Below are 17,377 nucleotides of genomic sequence, written 5' to 3' on the forward strand. Positions count from 1 at the left end.
AAAAGTTTTTAGTTGTGTTTTTTTTTTTTTTTTTTTTTTTTTTTTTTGCCAGAGGGATGACCTCCAGCTGAGTGACTGTGTCTGTGTTAAGGTCTGTAGGCAGAGGTGAAACTTCTCTCAGCTCAAGAAAATCCCTGTGTGTAAGGGGTTCTCAATGGGAGTAGGCCTGTTGGTATGCAACATGGCATAGCCATCTCATGTGATGCAGATGGCTGTCATACTTTCCTTGCCCACAGACAACTGGTACTTGTTTTCAGATGAATTGGAAGCGTTCTTTGGCCAATTGTAGATAGTCCATATCCTAGTATATTAGGGTGTCATGAAAGTACCAAACAGACCAAGATCTTTATTGCTTATCTGGGCTTCTAGCACCCAAGACATTCCATTTGCAGGATCCTGGATTGCCTACTGTCAAAGGGAAACTTTTCTTCTGAATCCATTTAAAAGTTCCCTTATTTAATTCTAAAATTCCCCAGAAGATTATATATTTAAGACACTATCGACTCTGCTTGCCTTGAGGGACTTTAAAACAACAAATGCTTTCTCCATTTGCTGTGGGCCAAGGAGTCTACTTAGTTGGGTGAGGGGCACAGGGTGCTGAGCTCTGTCCCCTTCACAGCCCAGCTTTAGTTCAGGTCGTACATGCCGAGGCAGCTCTTGCTTTTGGAAGAAGCAGCAGAATGCACAACTTGCTTTTAGAAGACTTCATCTTTGTAGACAGTGAGGACTTGGAGGGTTGAAATTTCTTGGTTGCCAAGACACTGACTGGGAATGAATGACAAATCCAGGTAATCAGGCTTTTGGGCCTGGAGCAGGAGAAGGAGCTTTCAGTAGGGTAGGTGTTTGGATTTTTAGACATATATTCAATTCAGTCAATCAAAGTGTGCATGTGTGTAGTTGAAGTATAATTAACCAGTTAACTAAAGTGTGTTATCTTGAAGGGCTATCGTGTGCCAGGTGGCATTCTAGGTATTGAGGGCAGAGGAGCCTTGGCTCCTTGCTACTAACCTTCTAGTGGCGGAGGATACAGACAGCAAGCAAACAAATACATGATGTTGGCAGCAATAAACACTCCGTAAGAAAACAAAAACAAGAGAAGAGAGAATGGTAGAGAGAGGGAGGGTGTCAGCTGCTTTGTGCTCTTGGATGCAAGTTCCAGAAGTGCTATAGGATCACTCTAAGAAAATCAGTCTTTGCCAAGACCACTGGTGACTCTTCCACTGAGGCCTGTCTTCTTGTCTCACTGAACTCCCTCTAAGCTTGCTCGCCAGTATTGTTCCCTGTTCAAGAGGAGGGGCCCTGCAGCTCCACTGCCTGACTGTCCAGGTTTTCCTAAAAACCTTCCCCTCAAAGAGGAAGGACTTTCCATTCCCTTCTCAAACGACACACATACTGACTCAAATCTGGCACAAGGAGGGCTTTGACCAGCTTCACTTCAGGATGATTTTAACTGGCAACATACCCCTTTAAGAAGGAACACATTACAGATGGTCCAGTTAGGATGCAGGTTATTTTGAGACTTCCTGAATATCATTTCTTGGCTACTTCATTCAAATAAATCATTTATTGCACTGTAAGAGGTGCTGGGGATAATGATGACTAAGACTCACTCCCTGCCCTTGAGAAGCCCACGGTCCAGCTGTGGGTGTAGACATTTAAAAAGATAAATTGCAGCACCACTGGGTGAGTGCAACCTTGGGGTGTGACTAGGATGCTCTGGGAGCCCAAGGGACGAGCAATGAACTCTGCCTCAAGAGTGCTGGAGAAGACTTCAAACAACTTTAATGATTTCTGATGCCTCATTAATTTATTCATTATTCATCCATTCATACATAGTCCCTGCACAGTTTACATTAGGGTCACACACTGTCTTGCAGATATTGTTTGTCTGGTCTGTTATTGTTGCTTGGTAACAGTTTTATTGAGCTGTAATCTATACACTGTACAATTCACTCATTTAAAATGTACAGTGGTTTTTAGTCCAAATACCATCCATTTTAGAACATCTTCATCAACCCCTCCAAGAAACCCTGTAGCCTTTAGCATCCACACCCCATCCTCCCAAACTTTCCAATCCTCTTTTCTAGCTCTAGAGGTTTGTCAACTCTGGACATTTCACATTAATGAAATCATATGACATGTGGTCTTTTATGACTGCCTTCTTTCACTTAAAATAATATTTTTCAAGGTTCATTTGTGTTGTAGCATAAATAAGTACTTCATTCCTTTTTATTGCCAAATGCTATTCCAATACATGATATATCCTTTTTGATTGACCCATTTATCAGTTTGATGGATACTTGGTTGTTTCTACCTTTTGGCCATTATGCATAATGCTGCTATGAACATTTGTGTGCAAGATTTTTGTGTGGACATATGATTTCAGTTTTCATTGGTATTTATCTAAGAGTGGAATTGCAAGGTTGTATAGCAATTCTTTTTATTTACTTATTTATTTAATTTTTCAAATGTTTGTTTGTTTGTTTGTTTAGAGAGAATGAACAGGGGAGGAGCAGAGAGAGAGGGAGAGAGAATCCCAGGCAGGCACTGCACTGACAGTGCAGAGTCTGATGTGGGGCTTGATCTCACGAATGCTGAGATCATTTCATGAGCTGAAATCAAGAGCCAGACACTTAAATGACTGAGTTACCCAGTTGCCCCTCATATGGTAATTTTAAGTTTAACTTATTTAGGAACTGCCAAGCTGTTTTCCCTAGTGACTATACCATTTTACATTCCCAAACTAGCACTGTATGAGGGTTCCAGTTTTTCCACATCTTCACCAACACTTGCTATTTTCGGTATATTTGTTTTTTAAAAGATGGCCATCTTCAGAGGGCATGTAGAGGTATCTCATTGTCATTTTGATCTGCATTTCCCTAATGATGAATGATATAGAGCATCCTTTTGTGTGTTTCTTGTCCATTTGTTTATCTTCTTTATTCAGATTTTTTAAAATTATTGAGTTGTGAGTTTTTTATATATTCTGGATCCAAGTCCATTATCAGATATATCATTTGTAAATATTTTCTCCAATTTTTGGGTGGTCTTTTCCTTTCCTTGATGGTGTCCCTTGAAGCACAAAAGTATTTAATTTTTATGAACTCCAGTTTATCTATTTTTTGTTCACTTGGGCTTTTGCTATTATATTGAAGGTCCTGATATTTTTCCATTTTATCATTTTAACTCTCATACATAGGTCCTGGATCCATTTTGAGTTTATTTCTGCATATGGTATGAGGTCTGTGGGCCAATTTCATTCTTTTTTTAATATAGATATCCAGTTGCTTCAGCACCATTTGTTGAAAAGACTGTCCTTTCCCCTTTTGAATTATTTTGACATTCTTGTAAAAAATCAATGGACAGTAAACCTGAGCATTTATTTCTGGATTCTAATTCTATTCCTTTGATCTAGGTGTCTATCTTTATGCCATACCACACCTGTCTTGATTGTGTTGCTGGGTAGTAAGGTTTAAAATGGGACATGTGGGTCCTTTTTTTTTTGTTTTTCAAGATTGTGCTGGCAATTCTGGGCCTCTTGAATTTCCTTCTGAATTTTAGGATCAGCTTGTCAATTTCTGCAAAGAAACCATCTGGGATTTTGATAGGAATTGAGCTGAATCTGTAGATTCGTTTTGAGAGTTTTACTACCTTAACAACATAATCTAATCCATAAAAGTGGGATGTCTCCATTTATTATGATTTTCATGAGTTTCTTTTAACAATATTTTATAGTTTTATACATATGTTTTGCATTTGCTTTGTTAATTTATTCATAAATATTTTATTATTTTTTAATAAAAAGAATTTTATTACAGTGAAATTGTTTCTTAATTTCATTTTTGGATTGTTCATTGTGACCTGTTGGTTTTTGAAATCTGGAAAACCTAAAGATAAAGTCTGATTTTTGACTTCCTGTGAAAATTCAGATCTAGTTTCCCAAGTAGCAGCAAAGGACTGGAATGAGTGGTTTGGGTTCTGTCCCATGTTTAGGCCATTTTGTTCTGAGTTTGTCCTCATCTGGCTACTTTCTTATATCTGGATTAATTCACTCATTAATATTGCAATTATTAAGCAATGAGTTTTTGACCTTTATGATTGTTCTTTTGAGAAATCTAAGTTAGATGAAGTTTAGGTGAATAAGGAATTAATATTATCTAAATCTTTAAGATGATAATTTTTATATACATATCCTATCCTTTCTCAAAAGGTATTCAAGCCAGGGGCACCTGGGTGGCTCAGTCGGTTAAGCATCTGACTTTGGCTCATGATCTCATGGTCCATGGGTTCAAGCCCCGTGTCAGGCTCTGTGCTGACAGCTCAGAGCCTGGAGCCTGTTTCGGATTCTATGCCTCCTTTTGTCTCTGTCCCACCCCTCCCCTTTCTCAAAAGTGAATAAATGTTAAAAAAAAAAAAAAAGTTATTCCAGCCATATCTTACTCATTCATCTCAGGAACGTTGGTGAGCTAGGCTCTCCACTGGGGACACAAAGAAGAAACAGACACTATTCTTGCTTTAAAAGAGATATACACATATTAACAAAAAGTGCCATATGGGCAATTAGAGTTTTATAGAAGGTCTGCTAGAAGTCCTTAGAGTGTGCAGAGGAGGGATTAGGAAAAGGAGTGTGGTCAAGACTGTGGGTAAGGAAGAGGGAGAAGAGGAAAGGATTCATGAAAGAAGTTACCTTTGAATGATGACAGTTGGGAACTTGTCCACTATGCTAAGAGATCTGGATCTTTTCCTAAGGACTAGTGTTTTTGCTAACGGGTGATTCTTGGACCACCTGTAGCAGAACAGCCTGAGTGCTTGTTGAAATGCAGTTTCTCAGAACTCCTGAAACAGAATCTCTCAGAGCCCAGGAATCTTTTAAAATCTGCTTTTTACATTTCTCTGGTGATTTTGAAGTTCTATAAAGTTTGAGAAGCTTTGTTTGAGAAGGGAGGGGGGGCTGTAAAGTTTTTAAGTGGAGTGGAGTAGGATAAGATGGAGTGATATCATGCCAGACCTGAGTTTTCAGTAAGGTGTTAGCTGTATTGGAAACAAGCAGATTTAGTGGGTGGGACACCAGAGAGTATCGTACTGGGGGTTATGTTCAAAATTCAGTACTGGGGTGAAACTCAGGTAAAGAGTACATTGGGTAGTCCTTAAAATCTCCTACATCTGTGCTTCTGGACTGTCAAAGGTCAGAATCAGTGTCTTATGTTTTTTATTTTATTTACAGGGAGGCCCCCTTTCCCTGGGGCAGCTGAAGTCAAAGTCTAGTTGGGAGAGTAGGGTTTGGGGCTATAGAGTTGAACAAAGAGATTGTTCTCTTTCTTACTGCCAGTCAAATGGATATAGTTTATTTCAAGTACTTTGGACATGATGTGATGTAACTGAGAGGCAGAGCATGCCTGAATGAGGATGGTAAAAGTTGAGGCAGGAGGTGGAGTTGCCCTGGGAAGAAGACAGGGCAGATATGAGAGTTGATACGGAGTTTGAACTGATGGGGCTCAGCCCCTGACTGGATGAGGGATTTGAAAGGGGAAGAGTTGAGTTGTTTGGCTCACATAAGTATGTGGATGGTGACCCTGCTTGAGATCAGAAATGTAAGTGGAGGAATAATGTGAATATACTTAATTTGAGATGAAATTGGAATATTCATGTAATTATACTGTCTGAAGCATGTGAAAGAGCTTGCATTGAAAAATCTCTGTGCCATCAGTGCCCAGGTAATAATTCAAGGCATACGTGGTAGAGATTGACTTTATTGGACTGGAGTAGAACTTGGAAATCAGAATTTCCTAAGCTTCCCTTGTATCCTAATATGCAGTCAGGGTTGAGAACCAATGGTATAGTGTAAGAGGAGAAGGGACAATTGTTTACAGAAAAGACAGGGGTAAAAATAAGGAACTAGCAAAGGAGGGTAAGAAGGAACAGTCAGGGGATAAAGATGAGGAATCAGAGAAAATGCTCTCTTGAAAGCCTAGCAGGAAGAGAGGGTCTGAGGAAAGAGAAGGAGGTTGGTAGAAGTCAGCAACGACAGTGTCCTAAGCAGGTGAGCCAAAGAATAGAAACAGTTCACTAGAGTGGACTATGAGAAGGTAGTTGGTTTGCTTAGGCAGTTTCAGTAGAGTCTTGAAGGCCAGGAACTACTATAGTAAGTTGAGACATGCATAGAAAGAAAGGAAGTGGAGACAGTGTCTCAAGATCATGAAGAGAACATCCTTCCTCCAATCCCCCTTTTTTAGTGGGAAAAACTAGAAGTTATGTAAAGGTGACAGAAAAATCCTGCAGTGTTTTGGGGTCACATTGGTGGCCTCTACTCTTGTCAAACATTTTTTGCATGAAGGTCAGACCCTTGTCATATCACACTTAATTACATACTGCTCTTCAGTGTTCTGACTATTTCAGAGTGTCATTCTTCCTTCTTATAAAATGCAGGGCCTATGCCTGAAGCCTTCTCTTGAACAGTATTTCCCTATACTCCTAAGATAGAAGCAGGCACATTCTAAGGAAGGAATACTGTATGCTATTGAACAATGGATTTAATCCCACTTCATAATTAATAAGCTGTGGTTCCTGGAGGTTAAGGTAGGCTTTATTAATTTTTTTACTTTTTAAAATATTTAGTTTTGAGAGACAGAGAGAGACCGAGCGTGAGCAGGGGAGGAGCAGAGAGAGAGGGAGACACAGAATCCAAAGCAGGCTCCAGACTCTGAGGTGTCAGCACAGAGCCTGACGTGGGGCTCAAACTCATGATGAGATCATGACCTGAGCTGAAGTTGGACGCTTAACCAACTGAGCTACCCAGATGCCCCAGCTTTATTAATTTTTAAACCCAATGATAATACCACCTACTTATTTAAAGAAAACATAAACAATATGAAAGTGTGAGGTAAAAAAGTAAAAACCTGCCTCTCTCCCATTCCCAGAGGTAATCACTGTTAATGGTTTTTTATGTGTCCCTCAGACATTCTTTCTGAGGATATAAGAATATATATCCTTTGTCTTTGAGTAATATAGTCAAAGTACTCATTCTGTAAGAGTGTCAGTATGAGCAATTCTCATAAGCGAGCTATCATTCCTCCTCTCTGAAAACCCCAGTAATGTCTTCAAAGCCCAGGATACACACAGCTATGAATAGGCTGTTCACCTCTCCCTGGGAGCATATGGTTGAAGCTCAGACAGTACAAAAATATTATTGTTGCCTTGGGGCATGAAGAGAGAGCATGGGCTGGGAGTTAGGTAAGCTGTCTGTCAGGTGCTGAATGGGAAGGTTGTCTGAGCACTGCTGAGCCACGCCCCTTTCTCATCCAGCTTATAGCCTCTAATAAAGGTCTTCGGTGTCCTCTCGGTGTCATGAATTAGGGAGTGTCTTTCTGTCTCATGTGCCACCTCCTGTGGTCCCCAGAAGAAGCTGGTTTCACCTTGCTCTCACCACTGTGGCCTCCAGGCTCATCTCGTTATTACCTACCTGAGGAGACCAAAGGAAGAGTCAGTGGGAACCAGCTCAATGACCCTCTCTGTTTTTTCTTTTCCTGTCATACAAGGCTGACACACAGAGTCCCACGGATGGGCTACAGACTTTGGAATAAACCCCGATTCAGTCTCACTGAATAAATGAAACTGAGCCAACTGCACTTCGCTTTAATAGACCTTAATGTCCTCATCTATTAAATGGAATTAGCAATAATGACTAAACTCATAGAAATGGAAGATAAATCGTCTCTTTCATGATTCTCCAATCCCTATGAGGCTGGGTTTCTTAAGAACAGAGACCATATCTTATTCCTATCTTATTCAAATCCACATTTAATAAATGAGTGGGAGGTATTGTCATATCCAGTTTATACCTAAACCAACCAACTAAATTTCTCCTTCCTCAGGCCTTGACACCCAACCACTATCTGCTTGTGTAGTCAGCAGGTACCTAAACAAAGGAAGTGGGTGGATTCCTTTTATGCACTGCCCTCTCCTTGCTTCCTCATAGCAATGGTTTCTGAGGGGAATGGACTGTGTGAGTTCATGGGAAGACCAAATCCATTCAGGGCTTCAGGGTGACTGAAAAATCAGGCACTGATTCCCTCCCTTCATTTTGTCAACACAGGCCCATGGTGGAAGGGGAAATGTAGTCATTGTCATATCACCTCAGGCATGACTCCCGTTTCTTCAGAAACTTCAGTTTATCACAGTGAGTCTGGCAGAAAGTGTCACCTGTGCCATTACTGACAGTCAAGTGTATGGAACAAAACAGGAAAAGGGATTGGAAGCAATGTCTGGGTCTGTCTTAGAAGGCAGCAAGGAGGTGGTTATTGCCATGAAGTGTGATGAAGAACAAAGCCTTAGAAGATTCTCTCTCTTCCTGTTTTTTCTTTCTCTCTCTCCACTAAAAATTCCTTTCTTCACTGATAACCTAAATCCCACCATTGGTGATTCATCTCACTGACTGAGAATTGCCCCCACTATGGCACTGTCCCTCACATGGGTGTTAAGCCTCATGTGCCTTGGAGCAGCTGACTCTTTGCCTCTTTTCCTATTCCTGTTAGATTTGCAGCCTGCTTTCCCTTCCTGTTAAAGTCCCCGCCATCCCCTTTATTCACCCAGGGCTCTCCCCACCCACTGCCCACTAGACTGCCTGAGAAGGGGTGTGTTCTCCTCAGCCTCCCACTTCATTACAAAACCTCTTCTATTAAGGCTGTTTGTTGCCAGTCTCTAAGATGGGGACTAACAAAATTAATAAACAGAGGAAATGACGAAGAAATCCTGAAGTCTTCCAAAGGCATCATTCTTGTTTACAGCCCCTGAGTCTCCTCAGTCTTCATTTCTCCAGTACTCTTCATTTATTTCTCAGGATGAAAGACTAGTCAAACCTTCACCTCCCTCCATCTCTTCTCTCCCTGTGCTCATTTTAAAGACACTGTTGGAGTTGAACAATAGAAGCTTTATTCATTCTTTTAGCTAGTATTTATTGAGTACCACCACGTCCCAGGCACTATCCCAGGTGCTGGGAATACAGTGTTGACCATGGTGTTTCCAGAGGAATGAAGACAAGCAGTAAACAAGCAAGCTAACAAGTAAACCTGAAGATCAGTGGCATGAAGGTGATGAGTAAGGGCTGTGATGAAGGGTGACAGGAAGGGGCTTCTGGGGCAGTGATATTTGAGTTAAAACCTAAGAGATGAGAAGGAGTTGGTCTTGGAGAGTGATGGGGGAAGAGCTAGGCAGAGCTAGCAATGAGGGGAGAGGAAACGGCAAGTGCCAAGGTCCTATGTTCGGAAAGAGTTGGGTGTATTTGAGGACTAGAAAGAAGGCTGATGTGGCAGCGAAGTATATAGGGGGAGAATGACACAGATAACATTGAGGAGGTGAGCAGGGGCCAGAAAATGCAGGGTCTGGGGATTTATAGTAACAAGTTTGTTTTGATAATAAATGTCAGGAGTTTTAATCAATGGACGGACATGGTCTGATGTGTATTTTTAAAAAATGTTTTATTTAATTTTGAAAGAGAGAAGGAAAGAGAGAGCAGGGGAGGGATGGTGTGGGGGCAGAGGATCTGGAGCAGGCATCTGCACTGACAGGAGAGAGAGAGAGAGAGAGAGAGAATCCTAAGCAGGCTTCATGCTGTCAGTGCAGAGCCCCATGCGGGGCTGGAGCTCATGAACCCTGAGATCATGACCTGAGATGAAGTCAGATGCTCAACTGACTGAGCCAGCCAGGTGCCCCTGAGGTGTATTTAAAAAAAAAATCAGTCTGGCTGAAAATTTAGGTGAAAAAATGTAGGTGTTTGTTTACATTGCCAAAAAGTGTGCTGGTTAGTATCACCTCGTCTTAAATTGATGCTTTACAGCTGAAGGAAAAGATGCCCCCCATGTCTGTACTGACACAGCCCCCGGGGGGAGTTGGAGATTAGCCCAGACCCAGACCCCTCCTGTGTGGGGGGTTCCTTCTTTCCAGGGTGTGGGGTACAGGAAACAGAGGAGCAGAAGCTACGTTCTGAAATGGAAGAAGACACTGATCGGCAGGAAAAGCTGGAGCAGCCAGGGAGGACATGAAAACAACATTTAGTGCACTTTAACATGGAGCTCGGACTCTTGGAATCTCCTTTCCTGATAGTCCTGAGATGGGCTTTCCACCGCATCCCCTAAAACTATCTTTCCTCCCCTAATAAGCCTTATGGGTTATTGAACAGAACTCTCAAGCATAACTTACTTGCCCGGTGTTCAAGCCTTGGAAAGTTAAGTGTGATTGGTATAAAATGTTCAAAAATGTTTTTGTGTGTCAATGCTGGAGACCCAAGAAGCATGTGACCCACAGGAATCTGCCTGAGAATCACCAGGTGATTGTCCTGGCCAGGGTCCTCTTCCCCACACTAGGCTAGGCAAAATTTGGTAGACTGACCTGCTGTTAGAATGCTAAATCTGCAGAATTTGCTCAGAAATACTACAAGAAGTATCTGGGGAGGCACCCCCCCCCCCACCAGATTCTGCCATCTTTCCACAGTGCTCTTGCCATTTCCAAGCAGAGGGAGCCTGGAAGGCTTCCAAAGGAAAGCTAAACAGGAAGCATATAATTTCCAAGGAGCTGACAGATCACTTTCAATCAGACCGCTTGGCTCTCATAACATTTCCAAGCTCATTCTCAGAGAAACACTCTCCCTCATCAGCTAAGGTTCTGTTAAGAGGATTTACTCCCACAGCCTCACTTGGCAAAGCTACACAGAAGACTACTAAGTCTGCATCCCTAGGCTTAATTCTTCTCCACCATTCCAGAATCCAATTTTCAGCTGCAGGCTTGTCATTTCCTGGATACCCCACTGATGTCTTTCAGTCAACGGGTCCCAAACCATCTCATCATCTTCCCCTCTCCTGGTTTTCCTGTTTCTGTTAATGGAATCACTGTTCCCTCTGCTACCCTGGCTGGAAACATCTGAGTCATCCTTGACTCATCCTTCTCTCTTATTCTCTAGATCAAATCAACTGCCGAATCATGTAGTATCTATTTCCGTGATGTCATTTGAATTTGTCTTCTCCTTCCTATTGCCGCCATCTCTCCTCGGTGTGGGCTCTCATTACTTCCCCCTTGACAGGCACATCCTCACTAATAACCCATCTCCGTACTGCTGCTGACCTGAGGCCTCTCTCTCTCTCTCTCTCTCTCACACACACACACACACACACACACACACTGACCAATTACCTCCCTCTCATAGCACAGCCTGTCATGTTTCTACTGCTGCCATAAGACATATAAACTGTCTTTAGCTTATAAGGCACAAATTCTTTTCCAATACTCCATGTTCAAGGTAAATTTACTAATTCCTGGTGTAAAACATGACTTTTTTTTCCCTTTCTTGAACCCTTTTAGTAAATGATCTTGTGAAAAAGGAAGATCTTCTATTGCTGAATTCTGTATTTATGCATTTATATGCTTTTTTTTTATCTCCTTAGAGGATTCTCCATTGCTGTAATGTTTGCCTCACATAACAATTGAGCACACGCAAGTACCCAGTGCTGTCCTAAGAGCTTCACCCATGTGGAAAAAAATTAACTCTCATAGCAATTCTAGTAGTATCTCCCATTTTATCAGTGACAAACTGAAGTGCAGAGAAGTCAAGTAACTTCCTGAGGGTCCATAACTAGTAAGTGGCAGAGGCAGGATTCAAATTCATGCAGTCTGGCCCCATGGCCCATGATCTGCACCAATGAACTCACATTGCTGTTACCTGCATTTCTGGCATAATAGTTTGGATTTAGCTGATGTTTTATAACTGAACTGAAACTCAAGGCACGTGTCCATTCATGGTCAGAAATATCAATGATAGGCTGAGTGTGGGAATGTAAGTTGATATCAAAAGCTGACTTAAGGTGTTTCCCAGGAAATCACTATGAAGATGGGAAGTGTCATTGTGCTAATTTTTCCCCTACTTATTCTTTTTTTTTTCTTATTCCAGTACATGGGCTGTATCGAAGTGCTGCAGTCAATGAGGTCACTGGATTTTGGCATGAGAACCCAAGTTACAAGGTAAGAGAACAAAAATAGGATGGACTTTTTAGTGCTGTGGTTTAAAGTCATAATAGTTTCTCCCTGCAGGAATTTCATGCAAGCCTTCAAAGTCACCATGGGCTTTTATTCAAATGGCTGGAAGGTAGAACATAGCCCAGTGACCTTGGATGAGTGGCTTTATCCCATCATGTGAAAGATTTCCCAGTTCTGTGGTGGAGCATCTGCATTCCATATAAGAACTGATAAGATGATGCAGTCGTAGAAATATCTGGTTTCCCAGGTACCAAAAGTATTTAAGATTATGTATGGAAATTTAACATTATAGAATCTCAGACCTGTTGAAGAAGTAGCTAAAAAGAAGACCGGGGAAGAAATTTCTGTATCAGAAATCCCAGGGTCTCCCCGTTTATGAGACATGAGAACCTGCTTATTCCTTGTCTGAGTCTTCCTCTCTGTATACAGAGGGCTGCATGGAAGAGTTGAACCCAGCAGCCTTACCCAGCTGGCCCTAGACAGTGTAGGGGAAGAACCAGAGTCATCATTACACAGAGCACAAGCCAGAAGCAGAAATACAAGGCATGGTTCATTAAGGTCAAGTTCAAGGCAAGAATGGAAAGAGGAGCAAGTGAGAGTGCCCAGACTGGTAAGTGGGATAATTGTGAGGTGAGAGTACTGGGTTGATGTGAGTGATTTAGGATGAAGCCTTGGGTGTCTGTTCGAAGTGGTGCTTCTGTGTGTCTCAGGGACAAGCCCCAGTCCGCATGTGCATCCGTGGTTGTGGGCCACCTTTTCCAAAGGTGGATGTTCTCATTATGAAGAGAGGATAATTCTTCCTAATACTCATCCCATGAAATTGTAGGCCTAGAAAAGGTGTCCTGTGGTTCAAAGTTTGGGGGAAAGCAATCCTATTGCTCTTTCGGAGAATGGCAACATCCACCAGCATATTAAAAACCCCAAGAAGTTCTGAGCTGTAGTTTAAAAAAAAAATCCATCTCAAGATTGTCTAAACTTACTTGGCCCCAGAATCTTTTCCTCATGTAACATAAATGAACATCCCATGTAACCCTAGCATTCCATGAAATGTACTTTAGGAAATGCTGGTTTGGACTCTCTATGATGCATTCAAATCTGTCTTCCCAAGTTTCTCAGCAACCTTTAGTATTCCCTTTGGAGTCTCACAGATGAAATCTAATTCTACTTTTTTTTGGTACTCTTGGTGGCCACCTCAGTTCCTGGCACTTGGAGGAGGCTCACTGGAGATTTATTGAATAAATGCATGGTTACACCTGACTACCTCCCGGGATTTGGAGATAGCTGCATTTCTTCTTGTCTGAGTTGCCTCTTTCTCAGTCCCTTCAACTATCCTGCAGGTGACTGGTGTCTAGATGACTTTCTCCCCTATTAGCCCTACTTTGGATGTGTCCAGGCTTTATTTTCATCCTCATGATCCTCAACCTGGATAAAGCCCTTCCTCTGATGCTGAATAGGTTACAGATGGGAGGAAGAGAGTGGCCATTTCAGGTAGCTGGAACGGGAGCACAGGATGAAGGAATGCCCACTGTCTTTACCTGAGAATGACTGATTTTCCATTCATTCATTTACTCATTGTCTTTCACTCAAATATGTATGGAGTTCCCATTAAATGCTTGAAACTGTTCAAGAATTAAGGATGCAGAAATGTCTGTTCTCATGGAGTTTATGTTCTAGCTGGGGGAACAAGACTACAGCAAGGAAACAGATAAATATACGATATAGTTTTAGGTAGTAGTAAGTGCCATTACTGAACTAATAAAGCAGAGTAAGGGGATAGAGATGTGGGGGGTGAGCTTTTATTTTTCAATTTTTTAAAAAAATTGTAGATAATTGAGTCACGATGTTACATTAGTTTCAGGTGTACAACAGTGATTCAACTTCTTTATACTTTATGCTGTGCTCACCAAAGTGTAACTACCATCTGCCTAGGGGCTGGGCTTTTAAATTTTGTTTTCTGGGTGTAACAGTACTCTATGGACACTTGGGATGGGCCCTGTGTGTTGTATGGAAGCCAATTCAACAATAAATTATATTTAAAAAGTAAAATAAAACAATACTCTATGGTAACTTAAAACATTTGGAAAATACAGAAAAGTATGAACAAAAGAAAATCACTCATAATCTTACTTAAGATAATGTCCACCTACATTTTGTGTTTTGGAATAACTTTCTGGTCTTTTACTCATACATGAACTTACAATAATTTTTATAGAAAATCTGGAAAATGGTTGATACTAGTTCTACCATCTCGAGTATTTCTCTACTACTAAATATGCAAAACTATTATTGTAATAAAATATGTGTCACATAAAATTTATCATTTTAACTAGTTTTAAGTGCACTGTTCAGTAGCATTAAGTACATTCATATTGCTGTGCAACAATTGTGATCCATCCCCAGAACTTTTTCAGCTTCCCAGATGCAAATTCTGTACTCATTAAATAATACCTCCTCATTCTCCCCTCCCCTAGCCCATGGCAACTGCTATTCTACTTCCTGTGTTTATGAATTTGACTACTCTGGGTATCTCATGTGAGTGGAATCCTGCAGTATTTGTCCTTTTGTGACTGATTTGTTTCATTTACCATAACGTCCTCGAGGTTTACCATTAGACCAAATAATATAACTGTTTTGAAAGCATTTGGTGCGTATTGCTAGATTGTTCTGCAGAATTGACTACTTGATATTCCTTCCTGTCAGTCATATAGTATCTTTTTTTAAACTTTAGGATCTATTTTTTGTATCTTTGTGAACTTGTAAGTCTATATTTTCCCATTGTTTAGTAAATGGTAAAAGGTTACTTTTTCTGTGCTATGAAGATTCAGTTTATAACTAATGCACACACCCAGAGGAAGGTGCCTAGTATGGTATCTGGATATTGTGCTTTGTGGATGTATCCATGTGTGGCTCAGGCATGGTAGATTGTGCTCTGGGCAGGTGTGTGCAAGCTCAGGGGCCGTTCACTTTCTTGAAAACCTTGAATCCTTATCTTACTTCTCAAATATTTACTTTTCTTCCTTCTCTTTAAATATTTCCTTTTTTTAAGCTCATTCTCCTTTCTTCTCTCCCCTTATATGTATTTTGATGTTCAATCACTTTTCAAGTTTATTACCAATGGTCTTAGATGTTATCATTAAAACATTAAGTTCAAGCTATTTTTTAAAAATTTTAATGTTTGTTTATTTTTGAGATAGAGAGAGACAGAGCTCGAGTGGGACAGGAGCAGGGAGAGAGGGCGACATAGAATCTGAAGCAGGCTCCAGGCTCTGAGCTGTCAGCACAGAGACTGATAGGGGGCTTGAATTCAAGAACCGTAAGATCATGATCTGAGCATAAGTCAGATGCTCAACTAACTGAGCCACCCAGGTGCCCCTAGGTTTCAAGCTATTTTAAATTTAAGTTTCACATATTCACACAGTTTCATTTAATTTATAATCCTACTTAATCCAAGAAAAAAATTTCACCGGACCAGTTAGAATTCCAAAAGAAAGATTTTGTAAGACCACAGCTATCTCCCTATATTTACTATCAAACATAAACATAAAATCAATCAGGTGTGAATGCTAATAAACTAGTGTATGTAATTGCCACTACAGATTCAAATGATGATATTTCAGGCTGATGTTCCACTCATGATAAATGGTCTCACTGTCTCTAAATTAGTTAATACATTATTCCAGATAATCAGGAGATAGTAACAGGAAATTCCTGATAATAAAGAAGGAGCCATGATTTCAGATATAACAGGTGGGTCAGCATTTGAAACGGAGAAGAAAGGTGGAGTAGAATTCTTGTATTCGTGACGGACCTTTCTGCCAATTGTTTGAGGCCTCAATGCACAGGATTTCTAGAACACAGAGAATACTTAAATAGAGCAGAGAAAAAAGGAAAAGGACAGAGGCCATTCACTTTCTCAGCAGTTCCCTGGCTCATACCCCTTTCAAAGCTTCCATCATGCCCCTCCACATTGACGCAGACTTAGTCCCCAAAAGAGTCCCGTGGGTGGCTTTTACTGTTGTTCCTCCACTAAGTCTTACCCAGGCATTTATTCTCCTGACTGATTTAGGATGGGATCTTAGTTTTTAGTAATCAGGTATTCATGCAAAAGGGCCAAGGAGGAGGTTTTCCTGATAGAAAAGAGAAACGAGATCCCTAGGACAACAAAGGCTCACAGCCACAGTTGTCTTTCAATGTCTAGAAAACAATAGCAAGAGGAAATAAGAGAAAGGGAAAATTAAAATCATGCTAAGGATGACATAGTCATTTGCTCTCTTGTTAAAAGAGTTTCTATTATGGTTTTTTAAAACAAAGCTAAGAAAACCCAAAAACCCTCGTTCAATCTAAATCGGGGCACAAACACATGCACACACACTCACACCAAATAAATCAGGTCATTAAAACCTAACACCTGGGTTCCCTCCTTTGAGTAAGCATCCACATCTTGCAAAGGAGAAAAATCTTTCCTCTCTCCTTAAGGATGCCTCCTTCTTTATGTCCAGTAAGGAACCTGCCTCAGATACTGAAGGAGGGATAAACACATCAGGGAAGTGGAGCTGATGGGGCAGGGATTGACTTTCAACACTAAAGAAGAGAACTTCATAGGAAACTGTCAAGAGGACATTTAGTTCATCGCATTTATCACAGGGCAACATTTACTTCCAGGGTCAGGGCACACTGCTGGTGGGAGGGATCTCCAGATCACTGTCTTACTATTCTCTCCACTTCCTGTATTTATTGCCTTATGTGTGTAACTCATATTTGGTAATAAAATCAGCCAGGCTAAGTATGAGACTCCCAGCACGGGATCTGCCCACTCCAGGCTCCAAGACAGCTGGGAAGCAGCAGCTGTCGGTGGGTTTGCCTCATTCCGTGATTGTCATCCCTGAGGGTCTACGAAGGAACATGCGGAGCTGTTAGACAGTGGGTGGTAAATGCTCCCTGTTGGGGGTCCTTGCTTAAGATTCATTTTCTCTGGCTGATCTTAAGGGGCCACAAGTCATAGAATATTTATCTGCCCCATTCCATTCCGTTCCACAGGGGAAGAAAAACCTTGAGTAGCGTTGTTTTTTGAACTGCTGCCGTAGACACTAAGCAGGCTCTTTGTGTGATTTGGTACTGGATAAGGCAATGAGGAAGCAGAGATCATAATTCAGAGGATATTGTAATTGGACTAATTTCCTGTTTGAAACGTTACTGCTAATGAACAGTGATTCTGCAAATTTAATTCACGATCTTGAAATTTTGATTCTTTGGCTTCAACAGGATGTTAAAGTCAGTTCTTCAGAGACAAATGCATACTGTGTGTGTGTGTGTGTGTGTGTGTGTGTGTGAGCAACCATTTGATGCAAAGCAGATC

General features: G+C 41.1%; 1 protein-coding gene across 1 annotated transcript in view; it reads left to right on the top strand.

The window, feature by feature from the left end:
• SHC4 (SHC adaptor protein 4) overlaps window positions 1-17,377 on the top strand; it is a 129,566-nt gene that overhangs the window by 32,261 nt on the left and 79,928 nt on the right. Inside the window, exon 2 of the mRNA XM_077764324.1 lies at window positions 11,936-12,006. Coding sequence (XP_077620450.1) covers window positions 11,936-12,006 — 71 coding nt within the window. The remainder of the gene's footprint in view (window positions 1-11,935; window positions 12,007-17,377) is intronic.

The sequence above is a fragment of the Crocuta crocuta genome, unplaced genomic scaffold (assembly GCF_008692635.1).
Source record: "Crocuta crocuta isolate KB4526 unplaced genomic scaffold, BGI_CrCroc_1.0 scaffold102, whole genome shotgun sequence".
NCBI lineage: Eukaryota > Metazoa > Chordata > Mammalia > Carnivora > Hyaenidae > Crocuta > Crocuta crocuta.